A 27,925-nucleotide genomic window follows, 5' to 3' on the forward strand; every position below is an offset into this window, starting at 1 on the left:
CCCAAAAGGAAACACAAACCCTAACCATTTCTTCCTCACTTCACCTACTTCTCTGCCATTCTACTTAAGAAATCCTTCAAATTTCCCCAATATCTTCTCCTCTTCTTATAGTAATGGAGAGGATATACGTTACAGTCCGCGCAAGGCCGCTTTCACCCGAGGAATCCAAGTCCAGCCCTTGGAGGATTTTCGGCAACGCCATCAACCTCGCGAACCAATCCACCAAATTCGAGTTCGGTGAGATCTTTGTTGTCTAATCGTTTACTATTCTTTCGATTTGCCTCGGAATTTGAAATCTTTTCATGAAACCAAAGATGCATTTTGCTTTTTGTTGATATTCAGATAGGATTTTCGGGGAGGATTGTAAGACTGCAGCTGTATACCAATCTCGGACCAAGGACATCGTGGCATCTGCCGTACGAGGGTTTAACGGTATGTTCCTGTCCACTTTCCCGTTTGGGTCTTTCTCCTTTAACTGCAATTTGTAATCTTAAGCCTAGTTTAGCGAATTCATGATGCTATTTGTGAGAATATTGGGTACACAAATTCATAGACACATTCTTGTTTAGGAGCTTGTATGTCGATAGATTATCTTGTCACAAGTAGAAATGGGTTTTTGTTCGTTCTAGTCTCTATCTAGATTTTGGGTTTGCTGCATTTGAGGTGTTGTCTCTGTTTCCTAGGGTTATAACCCTTGGTGATCATCTAGTATAGCACTAAAGTGAGGAGAAAGAGGAGGTGGGATGCTTTTTCTCTCATTTTGTATGAAGGTTGGAGGTAATTTGGAGGAGGGAAGAAAGAGGAATATTGTTGACATTTGGGTCCTCCCGAGGTTTCAATATCACATGCCTTTGGTCTAATATATTTTCTTAGTATTGAGAAAATATCACATGCCTCTCATTCGAATATTACATGCTTCTCATTTTGACATGTTAATTTTTGGTCTATAATGTCAGAGAATACATTTATTGTACTCTTGCTTGGAACCTTTTATTTTATCTGAACTAAACTATGAAAAGTAGTAGTCAGCATTAGATTTTGCTAGTTCTCTTCATTACTTCTGTCAAAATTTTCATACTCTGCTTCAAGCTCAAAAAGCTAGCAATTCTCAATTAGGAAATGGCATATTGCTCATTCTCTTTTCCTACTTTTGTTCCTGTGGAAATGTTCATCTGCAGTGCTATTTGTAATGTTTTCAAGACAGAACAAAAATGAAGAAACCACTACTTAGTACAGTATGTCAGTATGAAAGCTAGGTTTTTATGACTGTAACATGACTTGGTTTCCAAAGGAAGCAGTTGAAATTCAAAGTCTATTCAACATATATCATAATGTTTGCCATGTTATCTTTTACTATTCCGGTTCCTCTTAATTTGTTATGTTTAGGAGTTTGCATCTTGGGGTGTTGGCTAAACACCTTTCTTTCCTAGGCTGTCAAAGGTGATAAAATTTGGTGATCTGCAGCACTAGAGTAAGGAGAAAGAATAGGTGGGATGATCTCTCTCTCATTCTATACAGAGGTTGACAGTAATTTGGAGGAGGGAAAAAGAGAGGGAAATCTTAAGCATTTGGAGTCTCCTGAGCTTCTAGCATCAATCCGCTGATTTAGTTTTTAAATGCTGAGGGGAGAAGGAAATCATTTTCACTCCAAATGGCTCTGAGAATATTTTTTTCTAGTTCTCAAATTTGGTATTTGGTATTTGACCTAGTTTACATGCTCTTGGAGTTCATAGCCAGGAACTTATACAATCTTATTTTTAAATTCCTGCTCAAGTTTGTTAGCCTTGACAATATTTCCCTTTTTCTGTTGAAGCTCCATGAAATTTCGCATTTTTTTTGTTGTTGAAAATTTCACATTTATGAAACTTACAAATAGATGTTTGTTCTAATCCCCTTTCTGTTTTATGTTTCAAATAGGTACTGTTTTTGCATATGGTCAAACTAATAGTGGTAAAACACATACAATGAGAGGGTCTGTTGCCGAACCAGGGATTATCCCTCTTGCTGTTCATGACTTATTTGAAAGTATTCAACAGGTAATTCCTCTTCTTCTTCCCTTTTTTCCATTCATCTCTTCCACCTCTTTCCCTACAATTCAGTCAAGAAAGATCATTTTTAACCTATAAATGTGGGAGATGCTGTTTCCACATTTGTTTGCTGTTTCAAAATGATTTATAGAAGCTGGGAAGGTACTAGGATACTTGACTGCTTGTCATGGTTCAGTTCTTAGTTGAACAAATCTCTTCTTTGGTTCTTTAGCAAATTGCTTCTTGTTTCCTTCTTTGATATGCATAATCTTTTTATCTCTTAGCTCATGCTGTAGATAATAGCTTGGCATAATAATCTGGTTACTTGTATGCTATGTTGTGATGGAGTTGAACTCAAGAGGCTTGGTGAAGGTTTCATTAATCATGACTTATTACTTTATTAGTATTTGGTAAAAATTGAAAATGGTGAAAGTAGGTAATTATGACATTTAATGGTGACATGCAGTATATAAAAAGGTGGAAAATGACACTCTTTCTTTAGAAGAGAAAGTGAAATGAGTCGAAATAAGAAAAATTTGGTGGTTTTAGAAAAGTGGAGAAACTCACTTGTCACCATATTTTTTTTTGTGCATCCCACACCATAAAGTGATAGACTTCCATGAAGTTGTCACTTTTTTTTCTTACTTTCCAGCAACGAAATAGACCCTAAAGGTTGCTGCTCCATGCATCGACTTTTAGTGGTGTGGCGCTTGTGGGAGTTGTGACGCATATGAGCTCGCGCACGGGTTGTTTGAGAGTTGGCTCTACTTAGATAGGTACCGGATGTAGCAATGTACGGACGAGGTTATGTGGCGGAGGCATGTCTGCATCTTCACCCACATGTGCGAGAAGCCAAGAGTGGCGTTGATGAGCTTGATGTTGATGGTGGCCTCGGTGCTGTCCCTGGTGATGAGGGAAATTGTGGAGGGCATTAGGGGTTGAGGCTAAGGAAGATGAGGTTGATGCCGTGGTCATGGAGGTACCAGATGGGCATTAGAAACTTTCACCACTTTCTTTTCTCTAATTTTTATCAACCAAACGAACCCTTATCTAATTTTAACATTGATGTACAATGTTTAACTTGTCAATTTATTCAAGATGCATTTATATTTTATATCCATATTTACTTTTAACTTTTTGGCAATTAGGACCTTTCCCATCATTTGATATATCTAGATTGCATTTATTAATAATTCATTAATATATGTCAGCAATTCAAATGGTATAAAATGTACTTGCTATACCCAGCTTGCTACATATGGTCTGTGGCATAGTATATTGAATATTTGTTTTGATTAACTTTTATTATTTTCTTGGCCTCTAGGATGTAGATAGAGAATTTCTTGTTCGCATGTCTTACATGGAGATCTATAATGAGGAAATCAATGATTTGCTAGCTCCAGAGCATCGCAAGCTACAAATTCATGAGAGTCTCGAGGTATAGACTAACTTGAACTTTCAAAGTTGAGCACCTTCTATTACTATCATAATTTATATGTTCCAGTTGTTCCTTCTTATTTGAAGAGAGGCATATATGTTGCTGGTTTGAAAGAAGAAATTGTTACATGTCCTGAGCAAGTCCTTGCTTTCATGGAGTTTGGAGAATGTATGCCCTTTGTCCTTGTTTCTTTTACTTTGTTATATTCAAATGATGGAACTATGGTAAATTTTTTTCTTCATGCAGCTCATCGTCATATTGGAGAGACGAACATGAATATTTATAGCAGTAGGTCTCATACTATATTTCGTATGGTATATATTTCATTCCTTGGGTCTGCTCCTGTTCATTAGCAACATTAATTCTCTCCTCCTTTCCTTTTATAAATAATATTTGCATGTAATTTCAGATCGTAGAGAGTCGGGAAAAGGTTGAAGATGGTGAAATGGATGATTCTTGTGATGCAGTTCGTGTATCAGTACTTGTATGTGACAGCAGTGAGACTGCTTTATGTTGGCAGAAAGAAATCATATTTTTCCTACATTATTTGTGTAACTCTCAATATGCTTATACTTTTCCCACAATTATCACTGTCATAGAATTTAGTAGATTTAGCTGGTTCAGAACGTGCCGCCAAGACAGGTGCAGAGGGTATGCGCCTAAAAGAGGGTTCTCATATTAACAAAAGCCTTATGACACTAGGCACTGTCATTAAAAAATTAAGTGAAGGTGCAGAGAGCCAAGGGTAAGTTCTAATCTTTTGCCCTGTGGTCATTGCTAGCCAATAATATACTAACTATTGCCAATGCTGAATGATGATACCAGGGGTCATGTACCTTACCGGGATAGCAAGCTCACACGAATCTTGCAACCTGCTCTTGGTGGTAATGCAAACACTGCCATCATTTGTAACATAACTCTTGCACAGGTACAACCAACCTTTCTGGAATTTTTATATGGTGGTACAAATTCTTTTTTGTAGGTCATGCGCCACATTACTTGGCAAGTAATAATGAGTGCTTGTCTAAGCATTCACCAATAGTAGTTCCTGTACTTTCATGATGTATCATTATAGATGTTTCATCAACTTATTGATATTATCATGGATGTAATTTGAAATTATACTGATGACATGACCAAATAGGGCCCTTTCATTTTTATCTAGACATATATCTCTTCAGCTCTCTTTGATTCTCTTTTGACTTGTTGCTCTCCCGATATTTGTACTATTTGAATAGGACACCACTCATGGTGATGTTTTGATGTGGTCTTAGGATGAAAAAATATAACAATATGGAAAAAGATAAGGAGGTACACAGACCCACACTAAAGGAGGAAAAATAGGGCCTCAATGAATCACCTTTTTGCCTTCAAGTATCTTTTCCATATTGGCATAGCTAGATAGATAGGAAATATAGAAGATGGGAGAGAAGATCAAACTTACCTAGTTGTGGATGAAAGAAGATTGATCACCTGACTTTGAGGGACGAAAAAAGCCCAACTAGATTGTGGGGGATAAAGAAAGCATGGAGGAAGGAGGAACATTGATAGATGTGGAGTCATCCACAAGGATAATATTTTCAATTTTCCATAATTTTCTTCTTATTTTTGGAATTTCACCTCTATATAAAGAGAGGAGGAGATTATATCAAATCATATCTTAAACTTATTTGAATCTTTCCTAATCTAATCTATAGACAAATTAAGACTCTTTTAAATTAAAAACTAATCGAATCCTAACAAAACTTATCTAAACACAAACTAACAACCAAATGTCCTAGATTATAGGAGTTTTAACCAATGATACTCTAAAAACAAATAGCTAAAAAATACATCTGAAAATAAAAAAAAAATAAAAAAAATCTAATTCTCACAATATTCTTTTACCAATCAAGGGTCTCCTCTCTTAGTAACATGAGATATAAAGTAAGCCAAACTTTGATGCTGACCAAAGATTAATTTCTTTGATTTCCGTAATCTTGTTTGTTTTGCCTCTTACATTGGCTTAAACATAAGAGAATTATCTTTCTGTCATTTTGAAATTGTAGGTTCATACAGATGAAACAAAAAGCAGTCTCCAATTTGCAAGTAGAGCTTTGCGTGTTACAAATTGTGCTTGTGTCAATGAGGTTTTGCTCTCTCTCTCTCTCTCTCTCTCTCTCTTTCTCTATTTGTTTTCTTAGTGTGCTTTATATTCTTTTCGATGCTAAAGTTTCAGTTTCTTGTAAGCCAGTTGGGGTGTTAACATTTTAAGTTGTTTCTACAGTTTAGATACCTTTTTTGATTAAATATTTAAATTGCCATGCTCTCTTCAATAGATTGTAACAGATGCTGCATTGTTAAAGCGCCAGAGAAAAGAAATTGAGGAGCTTCGAGCAAAATTACTGGTTTGCCTTGTTTTCCCTATGTTCTTTTCAGTTGATGTGCTAGAAACTTCAGTTAGATTGTTTCTTTTTGGGTGTAGAGCTCGCACTCAGAGCACTGGGAAGAAGAAATTCTGAACCTGCGAAATACACTTTTACAGGTTAATAGTCATTTTGTACCTTTTTCTTTCAATAAAGATCACTGTGCACTATGGCTGCAAAAAATTTCTTTTAACTTGAGCTACACAATTCTAGAGTGAGTTGGAGAAGGAGAGGATTGCCTTAGAATTGGAGGAGGAAAAGAAAGCTAAAGCTCAAAGTGAGAAGAGATTGGTAGAGCAGGAAAGGAAAATTGCAAATCTTAGCTCATTGGTGCTATGTTCAGAAAGGGATGAGAAGCCTACATGCACTAAAAAGGTGATTGTTTTTCTTCTCAATAGCTCATCACATGCCAAAACAAATTATACCCTAAGCTGTACAATTTCGTTTTATATGTGCTTTTGACTTCCATGGGGAGCTACTCTTGGAAGATATAGAGATATCAGGGTTTCTTATTTCGTGTGATGTTTTCTTCCTTTGCTTGTTCATTCTGACACAGTTGCATGTTTCAACAACTCATTTTTTAATATTATTGGTCGTTGGTGTGTCGCCTCATCTGTTTAATTTGTGGCTACATATACTTTTGCGGGTGTCTCAGCTAACGTCTTATGTCTTTGAAAATAAGAGGAATTGAAACATGATGCATTCCTCGATGGATCATGCTGGCTATCCTTCATGATTGGAAAATAATTGGAGCATATGAAAGAAATGGTTGCACAAGAAATAATTTGTTAGATGACTCTCTTGTTCTTGTTAAGACATGATATTAACATCTTTTCTCTGAGTTACACATTTTATCAAAATTGATGAACTGCTGGGGTGCCAAATCCCCTTATTCCTACTGGATGGTTTTCCCCGAAAAGAAAAAAAAGAAATTTTTTTTTTCATTCTTTCCATCCACTAAAATATTTATTTTTTTGCAAATTGGCTCCTCATTGTGCAGAATAAAAGGCGGGTTACATGGTGCCCAGGGCCCTCCTCAATGAAGTTCCCTAATGAGGTAAGAAAAATGTTTCTCTATATTATGTACAGCCATATATTTCAGTTTTTGTTTCATATGATCCTTGAAATTTCCTGCATTTGTTAGGATTGTCGTTGTTAGAAACTTTTGTATTCTTTCTCCATTTCTTACCTAATGGATACACTATCTTTCTCTGTTTAGTTATTATGGTCTTTTGTCTTGGTATGTGTACTGAGTGCCATTTTTTTTTTCTGTTGATGAGATAGGCAAATTATATTACAAGGTTTGTATGGTTTGTTCTCTCACATATACTTTGGTAATTCATTTCACTGGAAGCCAATTTGTAGTACATTAATTTGGGTTATCTACAGAATCTGCTTACAAAAAAACTGGTCTGATTCATTTGTCTGATTGAAACAGAAGTATTGCTATAATCTTCAACTATGAAAGCCTTAACAGCTAATTAAGATTAGCATATATTCTCAGGCTCGCAGCTATCCATAAGTACCTAGATTTGTATTCTTTTTTTTGCATTAAAAAAAGAACTTTGCCTATGAACTTTAATTTGAAAATAGCATGATGAAATTAGGAAAAATAGATGTTACTACTTCACATGGTAGGCACTCAGATTATGCTATGCAGGTGTGCCAATGCATGGCGATACTTAGAAGGTCTCCATATCTTTTTGCCAACTGTGCCGAATATTGTCATGCCAGTTGTGCAGACGGATAATCAACATGCTTTGTCACACAGTCATGGAAACTCCTTGATTGTTAATATCTATTTACCCAACAAGAAAATCAAAATCTGGATAAACCAAAGCACATGTATCTCTGAATTCTAGTACAAGTGAAAAAAGAAACCATATCCTCTCATGCTCCCTGATGTCATATACTTGAGAAACGAGAACTTATCTAATAATGATGATAAAGCTGCATAGATCTTGCCCTCTTTTTAAGTTGCACTCAAGGTTTTAAAAGACTGTAGGCAGTAGATGGGTGGACAACGTGTCAGGATGCCTAAGCGCTAGGCGGGTGCCTAGGGGAGTGCCCAAAATTCAAGACGGTTAAAAAATAACAAATATAAGAACGAATAATTAGACAAAGTTAAAATTCATACATACAATCTAGAAATATATTAATGCATTCTTGTTAAGAGCCATACTAAGCAATTCAAATCCACTAATTCATTATGACCTACAATAATTTTGAATTTCAAAGTCATCCTACATACTAAAGTCTAGAACATGGTTCAAGATACTAGGGCGGTCACCTAGGCAAGATTGAAGTGGAGCCTAGTTATATTTTGTCTAAGGTGGGAGCTCTAGACATTAAGCTGGAATTTTTTTAAAATAATTGTTGTAGTGATCATTTGGCTAGCTGCTTCTAGTTTCTTTGAGGTTTTCTATTGCTAGCCATTATAGATAGATGTTTCAAAGATCACAGGATTGTACAGTCTCATAGAAAACTTGAATTCGTTGGCTGTTTGTTCTTTTTTACTTTTTGTTTTTGAGGTAGATATGTTAGTCTCCATGAGTGAGTTGCACATAATTTGTCTGGTTTGAATAGATGAATATGTTCCAAATGCCTGTGACATCCTTATTGCTTGCTTAGGAGGCAAAGTATTGGAAGAATCTAATGCCCATCATTGTTTCAGATGACTTAGCAAGTATGCGATGCATGAATGATGGATTGTCTAGAAAGTTTGTAGGTCTGAAAAGTTGCATCTGACATCTATTTTTGTTCTGCTGGTTTCTGAACTCCTATCGAGTCACTATTGGTTAGTATTAATGATGTCTTGTAATGAGAGAAATTCCGTAGTTGGTATATTCTTAATATTTATAGTTCGTTAGCTTTTGCCAATTTTCCTGATTAATGCTGGGTTCATAAATTATCTTGGGTTTAAGAGGTTTTTGAGCATCTTTAGTTATATTCAGGTGCTCATTCTTGAACAAGCTGCTACTGTCGGAGATCTTACTGGACGTGAGCGTGACATGAGTTTGCCATTACCTTTTGAGGAACTAATTCAAGAAAACAAAGTCGCCATGGATCTATTTAATTGTGATCCTGGGTCACTGGATGATAGTGAGACTAAAGATATACAGCACACTTCTCTTCCTGATGCACATGCTTTGTTGCACGTTACTAGTAGAAGGAAAATCAATGTCAAGGCAGCTGATTCAGTTTTTGTGGGTATTCTGTTTCTATTCTCTTATCACCATAGATCTAAACTAGTGACTGTTAGGTTTTCTTATTTGTTAGGGAAGTGGCATGTCAGCAGAAAAGCAATCTAAATATGATGATCAACTGTTAGAATATAATTCCCAGGTATTTATTTTTTTCCCTTCTTGGCTTATTTTTGAATCCTTTTGCTGTTCTATGAAAAATAATCGGCTTTTGCCAGGAGAAAGCTGAGTGTATTGGATCTGAGGTCTCAACAAGTAAATTGATGGAGTCAGAGGGCACTCCTGGAGGGAGATGCAGTATCTCCTCTGTAAGTCAAACAAGTGGAACTGAATCTTGTCGGCTTAAAAGCTTAACTATAAGAGAGTCAGAAGCAATTCTTGTGATCAAACAGCTCCAGGATCAGGTAGTTGATATCTTCAGCACTATATTTAGATTACTTTGCTCTATCACTATATATTTAGCTGTGGGCAGATTAAATTACTAGAGATGGAGAAGGCTTCTATTCAGAATAATTTGGATAATGTTCTTGAGCTAGCAACTGTCCAAAGCATTTCTTTTGGTGAGAAGTATGAAGAGGTAAAGATAAAACATTTCATTTTAAATATATTTTATTGTGTTTCTTCTGAGAGGCGGCATTTGGACTGGAATCTCGCACCAAACTCGGGATTTTCATAATGTTCTGTTCTTTATCTGATGAAGTTTCTGCATTGTATTCTGGTTCAATGTTACAGAATGTAGTAACATTGTAAGTTTTACAGTACCTGAACACATTCTACTTTTCCAATAATTTCTGCTATCAATCAGTTGGTTCCTTCCTATTCTATTTTGGTATGACCCCATTCAATATGTAAATTTTCATGCACAGACTTTTAGCTTTCCTCCCCCTTTGAGCTTTTCTCTTGCACTTGATTACCTTTTTTGTGTTTTATTATCTGATTATAGTTAATTAGCTCCTTTGAACATATATGGGATATTCCTTGAGATTGTATATCTAGTCAAATTGCACTAATATCTTTGCACGAAAAGTGTCACCATAATGTTCTACCACACTATTATACTTGACTTAAATATTGCATGTTCCTCTGATCCTGTTATTTTCTTTTCTTCCTGGAGGGTAGCTCCGTCAAGAAGCTATTAGGTCACATGAAGATGCTAGAATTGCTCGTGAACAACTTTGCTCAGTGGGCTCTATTGGATCATATAAAGAAGTATTTTTCTTTCTTAACTGCATCATTCTTTTAACTTAAACATCGTTTATTGTTTCCTTCACTCTTTTTTATTATTTTAGTTTTTAACCTTCTGTGAATGTTTTTCTTTAATTTTATTTATTTTTATTTTCTTTTGAAGTTCTTTTGTTGGAACATTTTAGGATCTTTTGGCTAATTCCTCTCTGAATATATTGCTCGAAGTCGAAGGAGTAGTTGTGCAAGTTGATCAATCGAGATACTTGGTTGATACCATTCTCTGTGTTGTTGAAGAGCTCTTCCAGAACTTTGCTATCCTGTCGCAAATGTTACAGGTAAAATTTTTGTTAAATATGTGAATCTGCATTCTCTATGATTTCCAGTTGTTATCTGCAATCAGGATATACAGGCATGCTAAATTTTGGATCATATATGTAGAACTACCCCTTCATATATACAGGATATATATGAAGGAGTGGTTGTTGAATGGCTCTTCATTTTAAATCTGTTTCCCTAAAATTGAACTTTGTTTTTTGTATCATGGCTTGAAGTTTCACTTGAGACAGAATAGTAACGGCTGAAACTTACTGAAAACTAATGCCAGAGCTAATTGCCAAGGCTGAAACTTGTAAGATTATTGATCTTGACCTATGTTTTGGAACATTATCAGTCGAAACTGGTCGGCTATGGTCCAGATATTTTGTATTTTCATGGGGTCAAAAACAAAACTTCTTACTATGCTTTGTATACTTGAGATATTTATTTTCCCTCTGCATATTTCAACGCAGCTTTTCTACCTTGTATTTGAGCTTTGTTGACTTTGAATGAGTATAAACAATAAATTTTCAAATCTTCACAGCTGTGCATGTATCAAGTCCAGAAATGCACATATTTCTGCATATATGTGGTCAATGTTTTGAAAAGCAGCCGCGGGTGGTGGGCAGTCACCTCACCGCTTAGCGCCTAGGCGGAAGACGGGCGACAAGACGGGTGACAAGGCGGTTTAGCATTTTTAATATAAAAAATAAAATAAAACTTATATAATACAGAATATACATTATATACATAAATTTTAATCAACATTCAATAGATTTGCAGATAATTACATTATATACATTATATACAATAATAGATTAGCAATCATTAATCAACATTCAACAAATTAATGATTACTGATTAACAAATTAACAAACTAAGTGATTAGCCGATTAAAACAAGTCAATAGATTTGCAGATAATTACTGATTTATTTAAATTAAGAACTTATAGTCAATAGATTAACTGATTAAGAGTTTAAGACAACTGAAATTTGAAAATAAAAAAACCTTTCAGATTGTGTGAGATTGAGAGACTGTGAGAGAGGGAGTGAGAGAGTGAGAGGGAGATACTGAAAGAGGGTGTGAGATCGTGAGAGAGTGACTAAGTGATAGAAAGAGGGAAGGAGGACAGTGACCATACCTTATTGTTGTCCGTTTTGTCGTTTTTGCCGCAAGCCACCGCCTTAGTTGCCTCATCACTCGTTGCCACTAGCCGTCGAAGGGAGAGCCAGAGAGGACGAGAAAGGGTTTAGGGATTTAGGGTTTCACTGAGTGAGAGAGAGAGAGAGAGAGAGAGAGAGAGAGAGAGAGAGAGGTGAGCGAGCAACGAGAGAAAGGATTTTTTTTATATATAATGGGTTAGTTATTTTAAGTGGATAATCCGTCCTGTTTCTTTCATCCTAATCGATAAGCCAATAAGGCGGGCCGAACCACCAACCCGCCTTATCGAGCCGCATGGCCCGCCCAGCGCCTTTTGGTGCTATGGTGGCCCGCCAAGGTGGTAGACCGCCTTGCGAGTGCCAGGTGGATTGGCGGCACGGCTGCCTTTTCCGCTTTTCAATACCTTGCATGTGGTATCACAAAAGGTAGTAAATGTGAATTCAAATAGTTTTCCAGATTGATGAATAATTGTTCAATAGTGGAATATAGTATATTAGAAGTATATGAGAAGTTGACAAATAGAGAAGATGAGGAAATAAACAGCTAATTCAAATGACATTGACATATGCAGCACAAAGCACATGTTTCTAGGGAAGGTTTGCACTGGCCTTCTGGTGGTGTGTTTTCAGTTTTCAGTTCATGAAAACAACTTTTCTACATTTCAGTTTTGTATAACGTCCCCCCCTTAAGACACTCCACTGCTGGAGCTCAAGCACCGAGATTTATCTTTTCTTATGTGGTGGAATCATGATGCATAACTATGACAAATTTTTTTTTTCTTACATCCACATAAAAAACAAAATAGTCAACAACAAACCGTAGCTTTTCATGACGTACTAACCTGTAAACATAGCTTCATTACAGACCTTGGATATATGGATATACACTAGGGAACATTTGATGTACATTGCTAGAAAATACTGGGATTATACTGGAAACTTGTCATGGTTGTCATCTTATGTAAACTGTGTGATTGTTGCTATTGTATCAAGACTAGTTAGTCTAAGGTTCATTTTATAGGCTAAATTTTTATGGACTCTTGAGATCTTTCCGAGAGAAACAGAAAATTTATGCTTCGTCAGATTATAGATGTGAATCTGTATAATAATGATTTAGCATGCAATCTTACTCTTGCCAGATGATTTTCTTTCTCCTGTTTTTATAGCTTTACAGAAGCAGGGTTTACTCTGGTGAATCTTAGAGCTATTGATTTTCCTCTACATTAATGATTCCTAGGTTCATTTATGTTTTCCTTTTGTACTCTTTGCTATTTATTCCTTTGTCAGCTTCACTTATGTGTGTGTAAATTGTTAACTGGGGGACCATAAGATACCTTTTATCATTTCTTATTTTTCTTTGTTTTCTTTTTTTAGGAACTCAAGTCAATTGCTTCTCAGGAGATGGTGCAATTCAGATCCATTATTGGCAGTTATGAGAAAATACAGAATTTCTTGAGGAAGAAAACTGATGAAGTCGATGTAGAAAAGGTGTGATTTGGATATATCCTCAAATTAAGTACCATTAGCTGTCACACAATATATTCAAACTCTTGAGGGTATTTATGTGATCCATGTGCAGAATATCTTGCTTAATCAGGCACTAGACCACCAGAATCAAATTCAGGAGCTTAAATCCAATTTCCACAACTGCGAGAAGGCTATGGCTGTTAGTTACCATTTGATTATTTACTATCTATATTTTTCTTGACCTTGATATTCTACTGGCTTTTCTTCAAATGGTAGGATCTCACTCTTCAACATGACTTGGAGAAGGACAGCATCCTCTGTCAACTTCTCAGCCTCCAGAAAGAAGTGGCATCATTGTCATCTTCTTCCTTGTCAAGAGAAAAGGAATCTCTGAGAAAAGAACTTGAAAAGACAAAAGTGAAGCTGAAAGAAACGGAGTCCAAGCTTAAAAACTCCTTGCAGGAAAAAATCAAACTCGAGGTTATCTCACTATATTTTTTTTGTTTACTGACTTTCAGCATAGTTCCTCTTAACAATCAGTTCATTATCTCTTATCTGTTGCCAATTTGTCCCTCTAGAGTGAGAAAGTGCAGGCTGAACGGGAAATAAAACACTTGCATAGCCAAAAGAATGTCCTTGAACGTGATATTCGGAAGCGTGATTCAGTTCTTGATAGAAGGCGTGAATCAAAGTCATTTGATATCAGCAAATCGAAGGAACTCAATGCGGCAGTTGAGCAAACTTTCCAGGTATAGTTTTTCATTTTCAGCATAGATCTTTGTTCTGAAGTTGGAACTGCTTCGTTGCCAATCAATGGTAAAGATAGACTTGGGTTTCATGTCTTTGCAAGTGTTATCTCTGATACTCCAAGTATTATAAAAGCTATGTCCAACTAACTTTTCAGATCATCTTAATTGTTGAGCAAAGAGGCCTTAACAATTTTGTAACAGAGATTTGTGCAAATTATTCAAGCAAATTTGTTGAAATGTCATGTACTAATATTTACAAGGAAAAGCTTGATGCCATATCACCTTATTAGCAAGAAGCAACACTTGCCTCTTTTACTGTTTTACCAGCTCAACAAACTTCCATGGAACAATCTTTGATGTCTAGAACACTGTTATTAGCTTTTCACACAGCTATAAAATTACCATTTAGGAAGACGACCAAGTTTGAGGCATATAATAATAGTCTTTAATCTTTATCCTAAGTTAAGTACAAAGTAGGGACAAAATTATATATATATATATATATATATATATATATATATATATATAGAGAGAGAGAGAGAGAGAGAGAGAGAGAGAGAGATTTAAGTAATATAAGTTGCATAAATGATGAAAACGAAAGAGCTTTTGTGAAAGAGAAGGATGTGAAATACTGGTGGAGCCTTTTGTATTCTATTCAATTAAAGTGTTGTTAGTGTCTTAAATTTAGAGTTAGATAGACAATATCTAATATAAAATATAATTATAGTAGAAATTAGATTGACATAAAAAATGATTGAAAAAGATGAAACATGGAGAGTTGTAGCTCCTCATTGTTCCCGTAGAATTATGGAAGCATTTAGGAGATATGAGATCAATTTGGTCAATTAGTATATTTAACAAAGTTATAAAGCATAAAACAATACTTGAATGGAGAAAGAATATTTTAATGTTAATATACAAAATCGAGGGAGATACACAAAGTTATACACAAGGATTGTCATGCCAATAGTGATGCAGAGAACAAGTAGGAAAAAGTAACTAAACTCAGACCTGGGTGTCGGAATCACCGACGTTGGAATCCACCAACAAATATTCAATTTGTGCAAACTCCCAAAATATTCATTAACTAATAAAAAAGGATTAGAAATATTTATATAGGCAAAGTAAAGAAAAAGATAGAAAGATGAAAATAGCCCTATAAGGCTAGTCAAAACCTTCGTTAAGCTAGAGGGTTATGGGTGTAGCCCTCTTGTGCCTACGAGAATAAACGTGATGGATAGTGGTTTCCACACTAATTCTTTCGTGGTGGAAGAAATTTGACTTAGTCGAGTAGGGGTGTGAACGGCTCTGATAGTACTCTAAGATGTCAGGGTCAAGTTGCTGTAACTCCTCGTGAGTGATCCACGTACAATTAGACTCTCGTCTACCTTACCAACGAACTAGAAAATGGTGAACCTCTCTTTTTACAGTAGATGTTATTTGATCATCTAAAATAGTGTCTTATCTTTTTTTGTAGTGTGGAAAGAAAATAAGAAGTGGTGGGTGGTATATTAGGTATGTCTGAAATAGTAGCGGATGTAGTATATGGTTCAGTGGGGATGTTTATAAGCGGTTGGTAAGCTACTAAATCTTCAATATTAAAAGTACAACTAATGCCGTAATTAGAGGGAATATCAATGACAACCATTAGTCCCTACACGTTTTAGAATTTGGAAAGATTTTGCACTACGAGTATGCAACTTTCGAACAACTCCTGAAGGGAACCGTTTGGGTCTAACATGAATCATAACATGATCTTCTACATTAAACTCTTTGGCATGCTTGTGTAAGTCGGTATGTATTTTATACTGAAAATTAGTCGCCTCAATTCGCTTAGTAATCTATTGATGCAAAGAATAAACATGATGTGCAAATACTTCAGCAGACTTAGAGACTGTAGCATGAGATGACATAGAATCTAAAAGTTTGCATGCTTTAAAACTATGAACAACTTCAAATGGATTCATACTTATAGCCAATTAATTTTGCTACGTCACGCTTGAGACTTGGCCAGTAAAATTGATGCTCAACTTCTTTGATGATTTTATTACGTCCAAAATGACCTAACAGGTCACCGCCATGGATCTCCCAAACTAGGAAGTCACGTACGGATGTACGGGGAATACCGAGTTTGTTAGTCTTAAATAGGTAATTGTTTTGGAGAGAATAACTGTCTAAAGTTACATTCATGTCACTTAGCAAAGTGAGAACAATTTCTCCAATGTCAGGACAAGATGTAGTCTTCCTTCATTTTGTCAAATCCAGTGACTTTAATGCTAATAGTAGGTAGAAGGCTAACCTGTCTGCTAAGCGCATTAGTCGCCTTAATTTTAACCCCAGCTCTATGTTTGAGTACTAAAGTGTACTATAAGAACTCGATCTAACGAGCATGTTTGAATTTAGTTTCTTCTAAGAATTTAAAAATCGAAGAGCTTTGTAGCATGAATAAATGACAAATTCATGCGGGAGTAAGTAATGACGCCAATAGCGCAGAGCTTAAATAACCACATAGAAATTCTTATCGTAAGTGGAGTACTTTTATTTGACCTCATTTAGTTTCTTGTTGAATAAGCAATAGGATGGCGTTCCTAGCTAAAAACACCGCCAATTCCGATGCATGAGGCATCACATTCCACCTCAAAGGCTTTAGAAAAGTCAGGTTGATGCATTACAGGCACCACTGTCATTTTTCTTTTAATTTCTTCAAAAGTTTTACTTGCCAACTTACTCCAATGAAAATTTTCTTTCTTAAAGCAAGCAATGATTAGGGATATGATAGTACTAAACCCTCGAATGAAGCGTCGATAAAAAGTAGCGATGCCATGAAAGCTACGCACATTATGAATATTTCTCTGTTCCGGCCAATCAATGATTGTCTTGATCTTTTCAAGGTTGGTGCGGACTCTTTCAAATGTAACTATAAACCCTAAGAAGATGACTTGATCCACAAGAAAAGAACATTTCTTCCTATTGTCATAGAGTTGAGCAGCACAAAGTGCAAGATAGACTTGATGCAAATGGTTCAAATGAAGCTCCTTTGATCGACTAGAAATCAAAATGTCATCAAAGTAGACTAAAAGAAATTTTTCCATGAATGGTCAAAGCATTTGTGTCATAACACTCATGTTTGGGGTATTAGATAGACTGAAAGACATCATCAACCATTCATACAACCCGCATTTCGTTTTAAAAGCGGTCTTCTATTCATCGCTAGGACGAATTTAGATTTGATGATAATCACTTTTGAGATCAATTTTGGAGAAAATTAAAGCTTCCGCCATTATGTCTAGCATGTCATCAAGCCGCAGAATGGGAAAACGATATTTGACTACTATTTTATTGATGTGAAGACTTATTTTTCTTTGATGTGAGCAAGGCAGGACCAACACAATGACTTAAGCTCTTGCGAATAAAACCTTTTGTAAGAAGTTCATTCATTTGACGTTGCAGTTCAGCATGTTCCTTGGGGCTCATTTAATAGTGTGACAAGTTTAGGAGAGAAGCCTCAGGGACCAAATCAATTGCATGTTGGATATCACGCAAAGGAGACAATTGATCTGGAAGATCATCCGAGAACACATCTTGAAACTCATTTAGTATAGGACTAGCTTCTTCAAATGACGGTGTGGGTAGGGCTCCCAATTTCACGAGCTACTAAGGCAAACACAACAGAGCCTTGGTTTGCTTACTTTTTAAATACTTTGGAATTTATTATGTGCAAATTCTTTTTACTAGGAGCATTTTTTTGTTATCTTTATGAATTATGTTTGGACACATATGATTTATCTTAATCTTCTTGCCTTTGAAAGTAAAGGAACACAAGTTGGAACATTCAAAGATGGTTTCATCACGATCAAATAATTAAGGGCGGTCCAAAATAATATGCCCTACGTCTATCGGCACAATATCACATCACACCTCTTCCTTATAAGAAAGGAAAGTGATAGGAATTAGGCATATCTTATTTATAGTAATTGAGGAATCATTGACTCAAGATATTTTATAAGGATTCGAGTGAGATGTGGATTTTAATGCCAAGCGAAATACAACGCTAGAAGAGATGGCGTTAATGCAGTTTCCATTGTCGATGATCACCTTGCAATCTTTGGTCCCACATTTGATATGAATGTGAAATATTGCATTCCTTACCAATCATCGGTCTCTCGGGGTTACATCAAAGCACAACGAACGATATCAACAGTATGGTCTTCGTAACTATGATTGTCGTCACTATCTTGGACGCCATCGGGGTTAGGCTCATAAACTTGGTTATCAAGCTCGTCTTCCTCTATAATGTCATCCTATATCTCAAGGTAAAGGGCCTTTTGAATGCAGTTTGATGCTGCATGACTAACCTATCTATATTTGTAACATTGATGGGGGCTATTGACAAGTGTAATTTCATGGAGGAGCCATTTTCCTTTGTTATGTTGGACATGCGCGACAGTTTGGGTAGTTTTGAAAAGTAAAATTCAAACAATTTTTACACGAGTAGGTGCGTAATTGGAAGGTGTGTGCCCAATTGGTCGCCTAGGCAAATATTGTAAGCATGATCCAAGGAGGTAACTTCCCGAAAAACTAACTCTCTTTGGATATCGTTGTTAAGGCCACGCTTAAAATGACTCAACGTCATCCTCTCATCCTCCACAACATTACACCTCAATATATACTTCTCAAATTGGGAGACATAATTGTTCACTAACTTATTTCCTTGTCTAAAATTATTCCATTGATCCAAAATGTTACTAAGATAAGAGCGTGGCAAGTATTTTTCTTTCATTTCATGCCAATGAATAATTGGAGGTTTGCTTTGTCGCACTAAGATTTGCTTTATACTTTGCCGGAAGAATTTGGCTCGATACCTTGTTTGTTTGCAGTAGTTATAAATGTAACTAAAGATATATGATATGAGGTTCCACTGAACAAGGTTTGACATGAAGATAGTTTTCATAGTTGATCATGTTTTTGTCTCGGCTTCTTTTCTAAATAAGTTTTGCAAACTTATTCTTATCATGCAGTTGACTATCTTGGTCTTGTGGTGCATCTTTATTAAGTCATAAGTATTCTCCCTTTTATCATCTTTATGATCTTTATTAAAATTTCAGGAAGACTACCAAACACTGGAACTACATGCTTTTGAATTGGAAGCAGAAATTGCTTCTTTACAAGAGGCTTTTACCAGTGTGGTTGGAGAAAAGGAAGATATGATTGCCAGAGATCAGTTCTTGGAATCAGAACTAGAAGCTTTTGCAAACAAGATGAATATAGTTGATTCTGAAATAAAATCTTTAAAGGAGGAGGTTGCTGTAACGGTATGTTCAAATTTTTGTGTACAACTATTTGATGTCAATTATACCTATGACTTATTCTTTAATTATCTGTTCACTCCTTTCTCCATCTGTTTGCTACTTGGTTCAAATAAGTTACTACTATGCAGAAGCAAAGATTGGTTGCATCAGAGTCCTTCTGTAGAAGCCTGGAAGATTCTCTTGATTCCTTGTCAAGAGAAAAAGAAGATATGGCAATGGTAATCAATTTTTTCAATTATTAATAACATCATTTAAAAAGTATTGGATAATTACTTCTTGTCATTCATTACAGCAACTTACAGATGCCCTTCTAGAAGTGGAGGCAGAAAAGTCAATGTGGTTAGCCAAGGAAAAAGCTTTCATTGAAGCTAATGACAGAGTGAAGATATCTAACAATGAGATCCACAGGTTATCAGAAGATCTATCTGAGGTATTTTTCTATATAGACATTGGCATAAATCATGCATGACTTCAAGTGAGTTCTCTTCTGTTCTCTATTATGGCTTTTCTCTTTTCAATGTTAACCCCTTCAAGGCTATCACTTTTGTTTCATTCTAGGATTGAACGTAAATCTATTATTTATGCTCCTAAGAAATACAAAGTTGATGTTAGAATGTTGTGCTGCTCTTTATCAGATTTTGAATCCTGAGTTGATATTGTCTAATTGCTTAGAAATGATTGTTAATTGTTTATTAGATTCCTTTTAACAAATAATAGGGCACAAAGCCAATGTTAGAATGTTAAGTTGCTCTTTATCAGATTTGAATCCTGAGTTGATATTGTCCAACTGCTTAGAAATGATTACTAATTGAGAAAATAATAATATGTTAAGGAATAAAATTTATCAGATTCCTTTTAACAAATAATTGGGCACTATGTCCAATTTTAGGAGATACATTCTTAGAAAGCAAAACACCTATCAACTTAGAGCAGTTATTTATTATCTTAATCATCTTTTTATTTGTTTGATAATGCATTTGGATATTTCCTGGAAATTACATCTATACATCTAATGCTTGAGGTTGAATATTCAAGTCAATGGGTTTCATGAGCATCTAAGGAAGACAAAAGAACAAACACCTTTTTAAAGAATGAGATTGATATAATTTTAATGGAGAAAGACCAATAAGAGAGACAGAGGAAGAGGGTTAAAACGAAGGATTCAGTGCTCCGCAGCATTGTGAATGTCAGGTGGCACATCTCATGCTTGCGTGTTGCCGACATGAAAATATTGCTCCAAGGTACAATATAATTAATGGGAATGACATGAAAATATATTGCACCATGGTACAATATATTTAACATGCTTTTATTTGTGCATGTTAGTTGTCTCATGCTTGCAGGTTACCAACATGAAAATATACTGTGCCATGGTACAATACCTAGATAGTGCCATCCACCTGCTCTCTGTTGGCATTCATCTCCATGGGTATCCCCATCCCCATATGCTCTCTGCCTGCCTGACGTTGCTCTTCATACCCACCTATACGCTATGAAAGGTTGAAAAGGGAATCTCTTCTGCTGGCAGGGTTTTAGGTGGAATTTGGTTTTGAAACATCAAGGTTTAAGGTGGGATTTGGTTTTAAAGCATCAAATAGAGTAGAAGATATAAAATTAAGGACTAGGTCGACTTGGGCCAGTTTCTATCCATATGTCCGAACCAACCCAATATTAAGAGATAAATAACTGATGGGTCATGCTTGTAGAGCTCCGTTTAGAACTGAAACTGATCCAACAGTTACTGTTCTTCCTGTGATGGATCTAAATGGACAACTAGTATGATTGCCTAAGCATTTGAGTACTAGTTCAGCAAGTATTAGGAGCATAGTGTTAGATCCATGAGATTGTCATAAATAATTGGATCCTCCATTCAAGTCCTGATCTATGTAATTGACAAACTTAAAATTGTTGAGGGAGTGATTATGGGGTTCACTAGGTATAACACTCTTGGATGATATTTTTCAAATAATGTGGTTCCTAATACAGATGAAATGTAAGGGCCTATGTAGGTCAATGAGTGTGGTTAGTTTTCTCATTTATGGTATATTACTGATTACTCTGAAATACAATTGTGGGAATATAGAAATTGGATAATATTAACATTTAGCAATTTGATGCAGGTACAATTGATTCCTGCAGTCTTCTTATCATCTAAGAGAAGAACCTAGTTCCATCTATGGTTGGCTGTCCAAAAGATGGTCATAATAGGGCATAGTTTAGAATCTTTTTGAACGGACTGCCCTCATGATCATCTTCCTACTGATATATAGTGGTGACTGCTACATGCTGAATAACATTTATTTCAATTGTGTCTAGGTTCATATATATATATTCTTCTTCCAATATCTATCATTTCAATAAGTCTATCCAAATGACTTCTTCTGAAATTGGTAATTGATCTCCCAACATTCTCATCTTTGCCTAGCAAGATTTATTGTTCATTTGCTTACATGTTTCTTACCTCAAAAATTCCAAGTTATACCACTACAGTCTTGATATTCAAGTTATCCTTGGAGCAATATATAGATTTTATTTTGCTGCATATGCACAAATTGAAGTTATATTCTATGTTTTATCCTTATAATAATAATGTATGAATAGGTGAGGCATGAGCTGGAGTCTTGTAGAGAACAATGTAGTGTTCTGGAGCAAAGATTTATTCTTTCCACTGAAAATGCCGAAAGAGAGAAGGAATTCAGGTTAATTCTTTTTTTGATAGTGCTTTTGGAAAAGAATGTGTTTCACCTAGAATATTAAATGTCAACAATGTCATGCATTCAAGCCCTCTGGGCGTGCAGCATATATATTGCCCAGATGCATTTAACCAGTAACATCCAAAATTTCCTAGTCTTTTCTTTTGTCCCTTGCTTTCTGCAAGGAACTCTCCATTGTGGAAGTTCGGATACGAATGGGCTTTAATTTTCGATAACAAGTGCCTCTGCAAGTCCAGATGGTGATGTTTTTGTTTCCTTCTTTTCTTGGTAATGATATTCCAGATGTTAGGCTTTCTAAGTTAGAATCTTCTGAGGATTTTACTTCATGATTTAGTATAAATTAGAACAATAGGGTGAAATTCCTATTTTGCTTCTCGACTGATACACTACTTCTAGATGAATCTTTATCAGTGGTCTGTGCTATTCTATATAACTATACAAGGCATCTTCTGTTTGATATTCCTCGTGATGAAGATTATGTTTGTTTGATAAGAATTCATACTTAAGTCATTGTTTCCTTGAAATTAAGCAACAAATAATGGCAAATAATGCTGGAGCCAATTTTTGCATATATTTGTAATTTACATAGACATATCTCACTGATATTTCTTCACTTTCATCTAATGTTCCCTTCTATTTGTTTATTCTATCTTACAAAACCGAGCTAATTTTCAAGAAGTTTTAGTTGGACTTAATAAATTTCTTAACTCAGCTTAACATTTCCCAATCTAAAGCTTTTAATCTATGAAACACGGACACTTCAAATAGCATGCCGTGTCCGTGTCCGACACTCGTCGGACACTCATTGGACACGTGTCGGATACTTCTACGACATACCTCATATTTAAAAAATTATAGAATAAATTCGAACACTCCTTAGACACCTTTGGAAAACTTTTTGGACATAAGATTTATCATATACTATAAAAGTTGATAACATAAATTATCAATTTTAGAAAATTCCTACATATGCTATGTAAATATAATGCAACAATCACAAGTTAGTACATACAAGAAAATTAATATTAATGCAAATTATTGTAAAATCACAGATTCGCCTATGCCATCCACTGTAGTTAAGTAATGATAGTTAGTTATTTATTCTTAGGTAGTTAGATATTTATTCTTATAATATAGAATTGTCTTATCACATATTAGCATTATTATTTTTGGCTTTGTAGTATTGTATACGTTTTGTTTTTCTCTCATGAATAATTTATGCATGTTTGTGTATTTTTACTATAAGTTTAGAAAAATATTTCTTTAAACATATCGATAATATATATGATGCTTTTATTTATTTATTTTGCCGTGTCCTAAATGTATCGTGTCCTTTTTTTAAAAATTTGTCGTATCCTCGTGTCGTATTCGTGTCCCGTATCCGTGTCTGTGCTTCTTAGCTTTTAATCATTCATTCAGGAAGTGATCAACTAATGTGATCAAGAGGTAGTACAAAATGAACTTGAGGACATAAATTATGTGAACTATGTCTGATGACAATAGTTATGAGAAATATGTCTACATATCTTTGCTTTTTCTTAAGCAGGATAGGAAAATCTCCACATGCTACTTGTGGAATATTAATTATAGACGGGTTTTCTTTATGTTGATAAGCACTACATATCACGAGTGAATACTTAGTTCATGCTCTTTCCAGGAAGGAAAGTGCAGATAGGGCACTTGAGTTATACCGAGCTCAAATTTTGAGCTGTTTTGCTTAGGAAGGTGGTCTTTATTATGACTTACGAATTTCAGGTTTGATTTGTTCCCCTATAAAATAGGCTTTAAGAAGCCCATATTAATCCAAGCCCAAAGACCCATTAATTTTATGAAGTTTGGAGCAACACAGGCATTGCTCTGTTATAAGCGAGGCTTTGAATAGTGATATAAGGTCAGAATTCTGACCAAATTAGGCTGAATCCACTGAAGCTAAGATGTAAAAGAACATCTCCTTTTGCAGAACATAGCGAAACAAGAGGTAGATTCCTGTTGTACAAATTTCAAGGTTTGTTTCCATTGTTTGACTGTGAGATGCTCCTGTTATGTATCATATCATTCTTCAGTTCTAATGAGAAAATTCTACAAACTAACCAAATAGATAGAAGTTTAGATCTTAGATGCATTGATTCTATTTTGTTCACTTCTTTTCTACTGTCATAGGAATGGCTCATTGAATATATATGGTGAGGTCTAATTGTGATTCCCAATTATTCATCCTAAATTCCAGAAAATGGGTTTTCTGAGAATGTGCGTCTTGAGACATCTTTTGCTATCCAGTATTCTGGAAGCTTCAGCAATTATTATTTGTTGATGATCAGTCTTAATTATTTAAAGAAGCTTACCTTTTGTTTTATTTCCTGTCAGAGTTTACAGTAGATTGTAACACTGTACCTGTTGTTTATTGGTGTTCATTGACTTTTGACTATGGATTTGTGCTTTTCTCTGCATAGTGTGGTAAATACTCCAGAGCTTACTCATCTCAGAAATGAGCTACAAGAAAACATTGTCGACACTGTTGAAATTGAGGACGTAAGCCTTCTTGCGTGACTTGTTTTCTTTACTGTGCATTAACGTAGCTGGAGTAACAGTAAGTTATGGTACACTTCAGGTGAAGTCTAAAACTAGTCTTTGCCAGAAAGTGCAAAAGCTGCAGGAGCAAGCAAGCACTCCTGTTGGTGAAAAATATGAATCATTACTGCAACTCAAGGAGATGGATACAAAATCTGATTTGTTAACCTCTTTTAAGGTACAAATTGTCCATGTAGTGAACAAATATTTCCTGTACCGGAAAACAATTCTTGAATTAATAGTAGCTCTTACGAATCCTAATAGTCTCTAGCTGTGTTTCCTCTTTATACAGCTATTGCAAGCCAAAAGTGATTCAGATGAATTGGCAAAAAAGATATATAGCATGGAAGACAAGATGCACAATGTATGTCTGCCGTTTTGCTTTTTGTGCTTTTGCCAATCTAATAATTGCTATCTCTATTAGTTGCATAAAGTGCCTTATCTGTTATAAAAGATTGTCATGCCATGACACAAGGGCATGCCTGTATGTCTTGATGGCAAGGTGCCAGTTTAACCAGTATGCTTGGCACTGCCTAACATGCTTTGGTATTATGATCTTTCATATGTAAAATGAAGCTTCACTTAAATTTCTTTCATCAGGTATTGTGTAAAATGATACAGTTTCAAACATTTTTTTTATGAATGTTACACCTAGGTGTTGTATCTACAAGCTCTAATCTTCTACCAACCAAGATCAAGAATTTGGTGATTTTATGGCATTTTGGGTAGACACGAGGTGTATCATGATGATACTCCTAGTGCTGGTTCTGATACCTATTGGCACCTTTATATTTCCAGTCCTCGAGTAGAAAACTTGAACCTTACTTTGATTACCGAATTATTATTTGTTTACTCATGATTTGTCCTAGAATTCCTCACCCATATTTCTCTCAAGCTTCATCAGATATTGCAATGATATGCTTCCTGTTTTACGTTGCTCAGGCCCATACTCATTTTAGGTCTTTAGCACAACATCTATATTACAAACATTGATGAGTGAGCGCATTCAGATACCCATTAAATACCAGTAGTTTTTTTTTTCTGTTAAATGCAATTCTTACACATGATGTAGTGCAGCTCAAGTAGTATTTGCAGTCAATTAACAAGTTCATATTTACAGGAAGCTCTGAAGTACAATAAGGAAAAGACAAAGCTCAGGATGCAGCTTCGTTCAACGCAAGCAAAGTTAGATGCGTTCCGCGGAAGATATGAAGAGGTGATGAATGAGATGAACCTCATGAACAGAAAATTTCAAGAAGCATCTACCAACTTGAAGAAGCAACTTGCTGCTTATGGAGTTGAAATACTTAGCTTGAAGAAACAACTTGCAACCAAAGAATGAATTTTGCCGTAGAGTCCAGCCAATAGAAGAATCTAAATTTTGTTAGCTGCTGAAGTTCCCAGTTCACAAGAGAGCACATAACATTAGGGAGCCACAACTACCACAATATTAGAAGTTAGTCAGGTTCTCGACACAGATCATCTCAATACAGCATCTTAGATTATTTCAGTACCCTGATGCTGTGCTCCTGCTAATGTATCGTGAAAAAGAAAACACAGTAGTGTGGCCAACATATGATATAATGTCTATTTATTATCTATCAATAGATAAATGTTTGAAAGATGTCCTGCTGATTATGTATTTTATGGATAGATGTGGTCGAACCAATGGTTATATATTGAATCAATTACATACTCATGTTTCTTAAAACAAGAACAATAATTAGCAGGACAAGTTGCAGGTATTGGATTAATTTATGCTGCCTATTTGGTGGAATACATTGTTGAAAAATAGGAGAGCTAATAGTATGAAATTGAAGCTGACAAAAGATGTCTTCAATACAAATAAATACACACTACGGTTCATGCACTAGAGTGAGCTAGTCAGTGGAATCCAAACCTGCACTTTGTCCCAATTGGCCCTGAGGCTGGCAAATCCAATGCAACCCATCCAACAAATCAGTGTACATCCTCCGATCCATGTTCCCTCTCTTCTTTGACAATTCGTCGAGCAACTCGAAGGCCTTCTCCGCCCTCCCCTCCCTACAAAGCCCCTCAAGCAGTGTCCTATATGTCAACAAATCTGGCCCCTTTCCGCTCCCATTCCCTAACATATCGAACGTCACCTCAATTGCCTCCTCAAACCTACTCTCCAATGCAAGACTTGAGATCACCGCCATGTAAACCGTTGCCCCTGGCACTAAACCCTTCTTCCTCATCTCTCCGAAGAAGTCCATCGCTTGATTTAACCTTCCCTTCTCGCACAGCCCTTTTACAATGTACCTGTTTAAAAATGAGAGATTACAAGCCACACTCCATATCGTCTCAAAAAGATCTTGATTTCAAAACAGTAAGACCTATTGTCTATAATGGTGAGTGAACCATACCCGTAGGAGAATTCGTTGGGCTCGCAGCAATAGAGACCCATCTCTTTGAAAACGCGAATGGCATCGTCCATCTCAAGGCATCTGGAGTACGCCTTGATGATTTGGTTGAGCGCGAAGACGTCGGGGACGATCCCCGCCGCCTTCATTTGCCTCGCGAGGGATCGCACCGCGTGCAGGTAGACGTGCGCCACCGGCGGCTTCCCGATCCGCCGGAGCACCGCCGAGAGCAGCATCGAGTAGGTCTCAAGATTTGGCCGGCAAGTGCCGCCGGCATCGGAATTGGATCGCCGCTGCATCTTCTTGAACAAGTCGAAGGCCTTCGAGAAGAGGTGGCGGCGGGAACAGCAGAACCGGGCGGCGGCGTTGAGGAGCGGGAGGTCGGGCGGGCAGGCTCCGGCGAGGATCTCGTCGACTAGGGCCTCGGCGGCGGCGAAGCGGCGGGAGGAGACGGCGGCGGAGAGGGCGGCGAGGTAGGCGGATGGAGGGTGGCGGTAGCCGGGGCGGAGGGAGGCCCAGCGGAAGAGGTCGAGGGCGAGGTCGGGGTCCGGCTCCGATCTGACGGCGGCGGCGAGGTCGTCGCCCGAGAAGCCCGGTTTGAGGCGGTCGACCCAGGAGTCGAATTGCTTCTCGAGCTGGGTGGGGCCGCGAAGATAAGGGTTAGGGTTTTGTTCGGTGGAGGAGGAACAGAGGTGACGAGAGAGGAAGAACGAATCATGGTTAACGTTAGGGTTTTGGGGAGGAAGGAGGAGGAAGAGGCGCTTGGATTGGAAGAAGATAGGAGAGAGGCGGAGTTTGGGTACGAGGCTCATTTCGAATTGGAATTGCAGTTAAGTCGCCACTTTGTATGTTAGCTTGTAAAACACAAGCAGCAGCCAGAGTTTATTATTATTATTATTATTATTATTATTATTTATTTTTTTTTTTTTTAATATTCATGAGCTCGAAGCCTAAATATGAGTTGGACAAAAGACTAATTCTCCCCAGATATAGAAACACT

At 36.4% G+C, this 27,925-nt stretch overlaps 2 protein-coding genes across 6 annotated transcripts; one reads left to right on the forward strand and one right to left on the reverse strand.

Moving 5' to 3' along the window:
* Window positions 1–26,183, forward strand: LOC140799966 (kinesin-like protein KIN-7I). Of its 4 annotated transcripts, none has more exons than XM_073154558.1 (32): window positions 1–237; window positions 343–432; window positions 1,918–2,036; window positions 3,352–3,465; window positions 3,552–3,633; window positions 3,712–3,779; window positions 3,875–3,949; window positions 4,065–4,210; window positions 4,291–4,393; window positions 5,514–5,594; window positions 5,784–5,852; window positions 5,930–5,989; window positions 6,084–6,245; window positions 6,871–6,927; window positions 8,825–9,076; window positions 9,150–9,215; window positions 9,292–9,477; window positions 9,546–9,650; window positions 10,193–10,282; window positions 10,444–10,593; window positions 13,109–13,222; window positions 13,314–13,400; window positions 13,478–13,681; window positions 13,780–13,950; window positions 19,056–19,262; window positions 19,388–19,477; window positions 19,552–19,689; window positions 21,861–21,958; window positions 24,424–24,502; window positions 24,582–24,719; window positions 24,834–24,905; window positions 25,662–26,183. In XM_073154558.1, the coding sequence occupies exons 1-32, from the start codon at window positions 114–116 to the stop codon at window positions 25,881–25,883; spliced, it is 3,819 nt and encodes a 1,272-aa protein (XP_073010659.1). In that variant the 5' UTR covers window positions 1–113; the 3' UTR covers window positions 25,884–26,183. The 4 variants fall into 4 exon arrangements, 3 of the variants coding, with proteins under 3 accessions (XP_073010659.1, XP_073010660.1, XP_073010661.1); XM_073154559.1 differs by having other exon boundaries at window positions 9,295–9,477; XR_012111130.1 differs by lacking the exon at window positions 21,861–21,958.
* LOC140799967 (pentatricopeptide repeat-containing protein At3g25210, mitochondrial) lies at window positions 25,611–27,790 on the reverse strand. 2 transcript variants are annotated; one of them, XM_073154563.1, is made up of 3 exons: window positions 26,929–27,790; window positions 26,442–26,824; window positions 25,611–25,980 (listed from the first exon to the last, which is right to left on the reverse strand). In XM_073154563.1, the coding sequence occupies exons 1-3, from the start codon at window positions 27,735–27,737 to the stop codon at window positions 25,967–25,969; spliced, it is 1,206 nt and encodes a 401-aa protein (XP_073010664.1). In that variant the 5' UTR covers window positions 27,738–27,790; the 3' UTR covers window positions 25,611–25,966. The 2 variants fall into 2 exon arrangements, with proteins under 2 accessions (XP_073010664.1, XP_073010663.1); XM_073154562.1 differs by lacking the exon at window positions 25,611–25,980 and having other exon boundaries at window positions 26,155–26,824; window positions 26,929–27,789.
* Window positions 27,791–27,925: the final 135 nt, after the last annotated feature.

The sequence above is a fragment of the Typha latifolia genome, chromosome 13 (genome assembly GCF_019914945.1).
Source record: "Typha latifolia isolate L0001 chromosome 13, TyphaL0001v2, whole genome shotgun sequence".
Lineage (NCBI taxonomy): Eukaryota > Viridiplantae > Streptophyta > Magnoliopsida > Poales > Typhaceae > Typha > Typha latifolia.

Bases quoted from the DNA above. Each gene is read 5' to 3' on its own strand.
- LOC140799967 (XM_073154562.1), bottom strand. From the start codon at position 27,737: ATGAGCCTCGTACCCAAACTCCGCCTCTCTCCTATCTTCTTCCAATCC. The intron at 26,825-26,928 runs GTATGGTTCACT...ATTTTTAAACAG, and splicing joins CCCAACGAATTCTCCTACGG to GTACATTGTAAAAGGGCTGT.
- LOC140799966 (XM_073154558.1), top strand. From the start codon at position 114: ATGGAGAGGATATACGTTACAGTCCGCGCAAGGCCGCTTTCACCCGAG. The intron at 4,211-4,290 runs GTAAGTTCTAAT...TGATGATACCAG, and splicing joins GAAGGTGCAGAGAGCCAAGG to GGGTCATGTACCTTACCGGG. The intron at 19,263-19,387 runs GTATGTTCAAAT...ACTACTATGCAG, and splicing joins AGGAGGAGGTTGCTGTAACG to AAGCAAAGATTGGTTGCATC.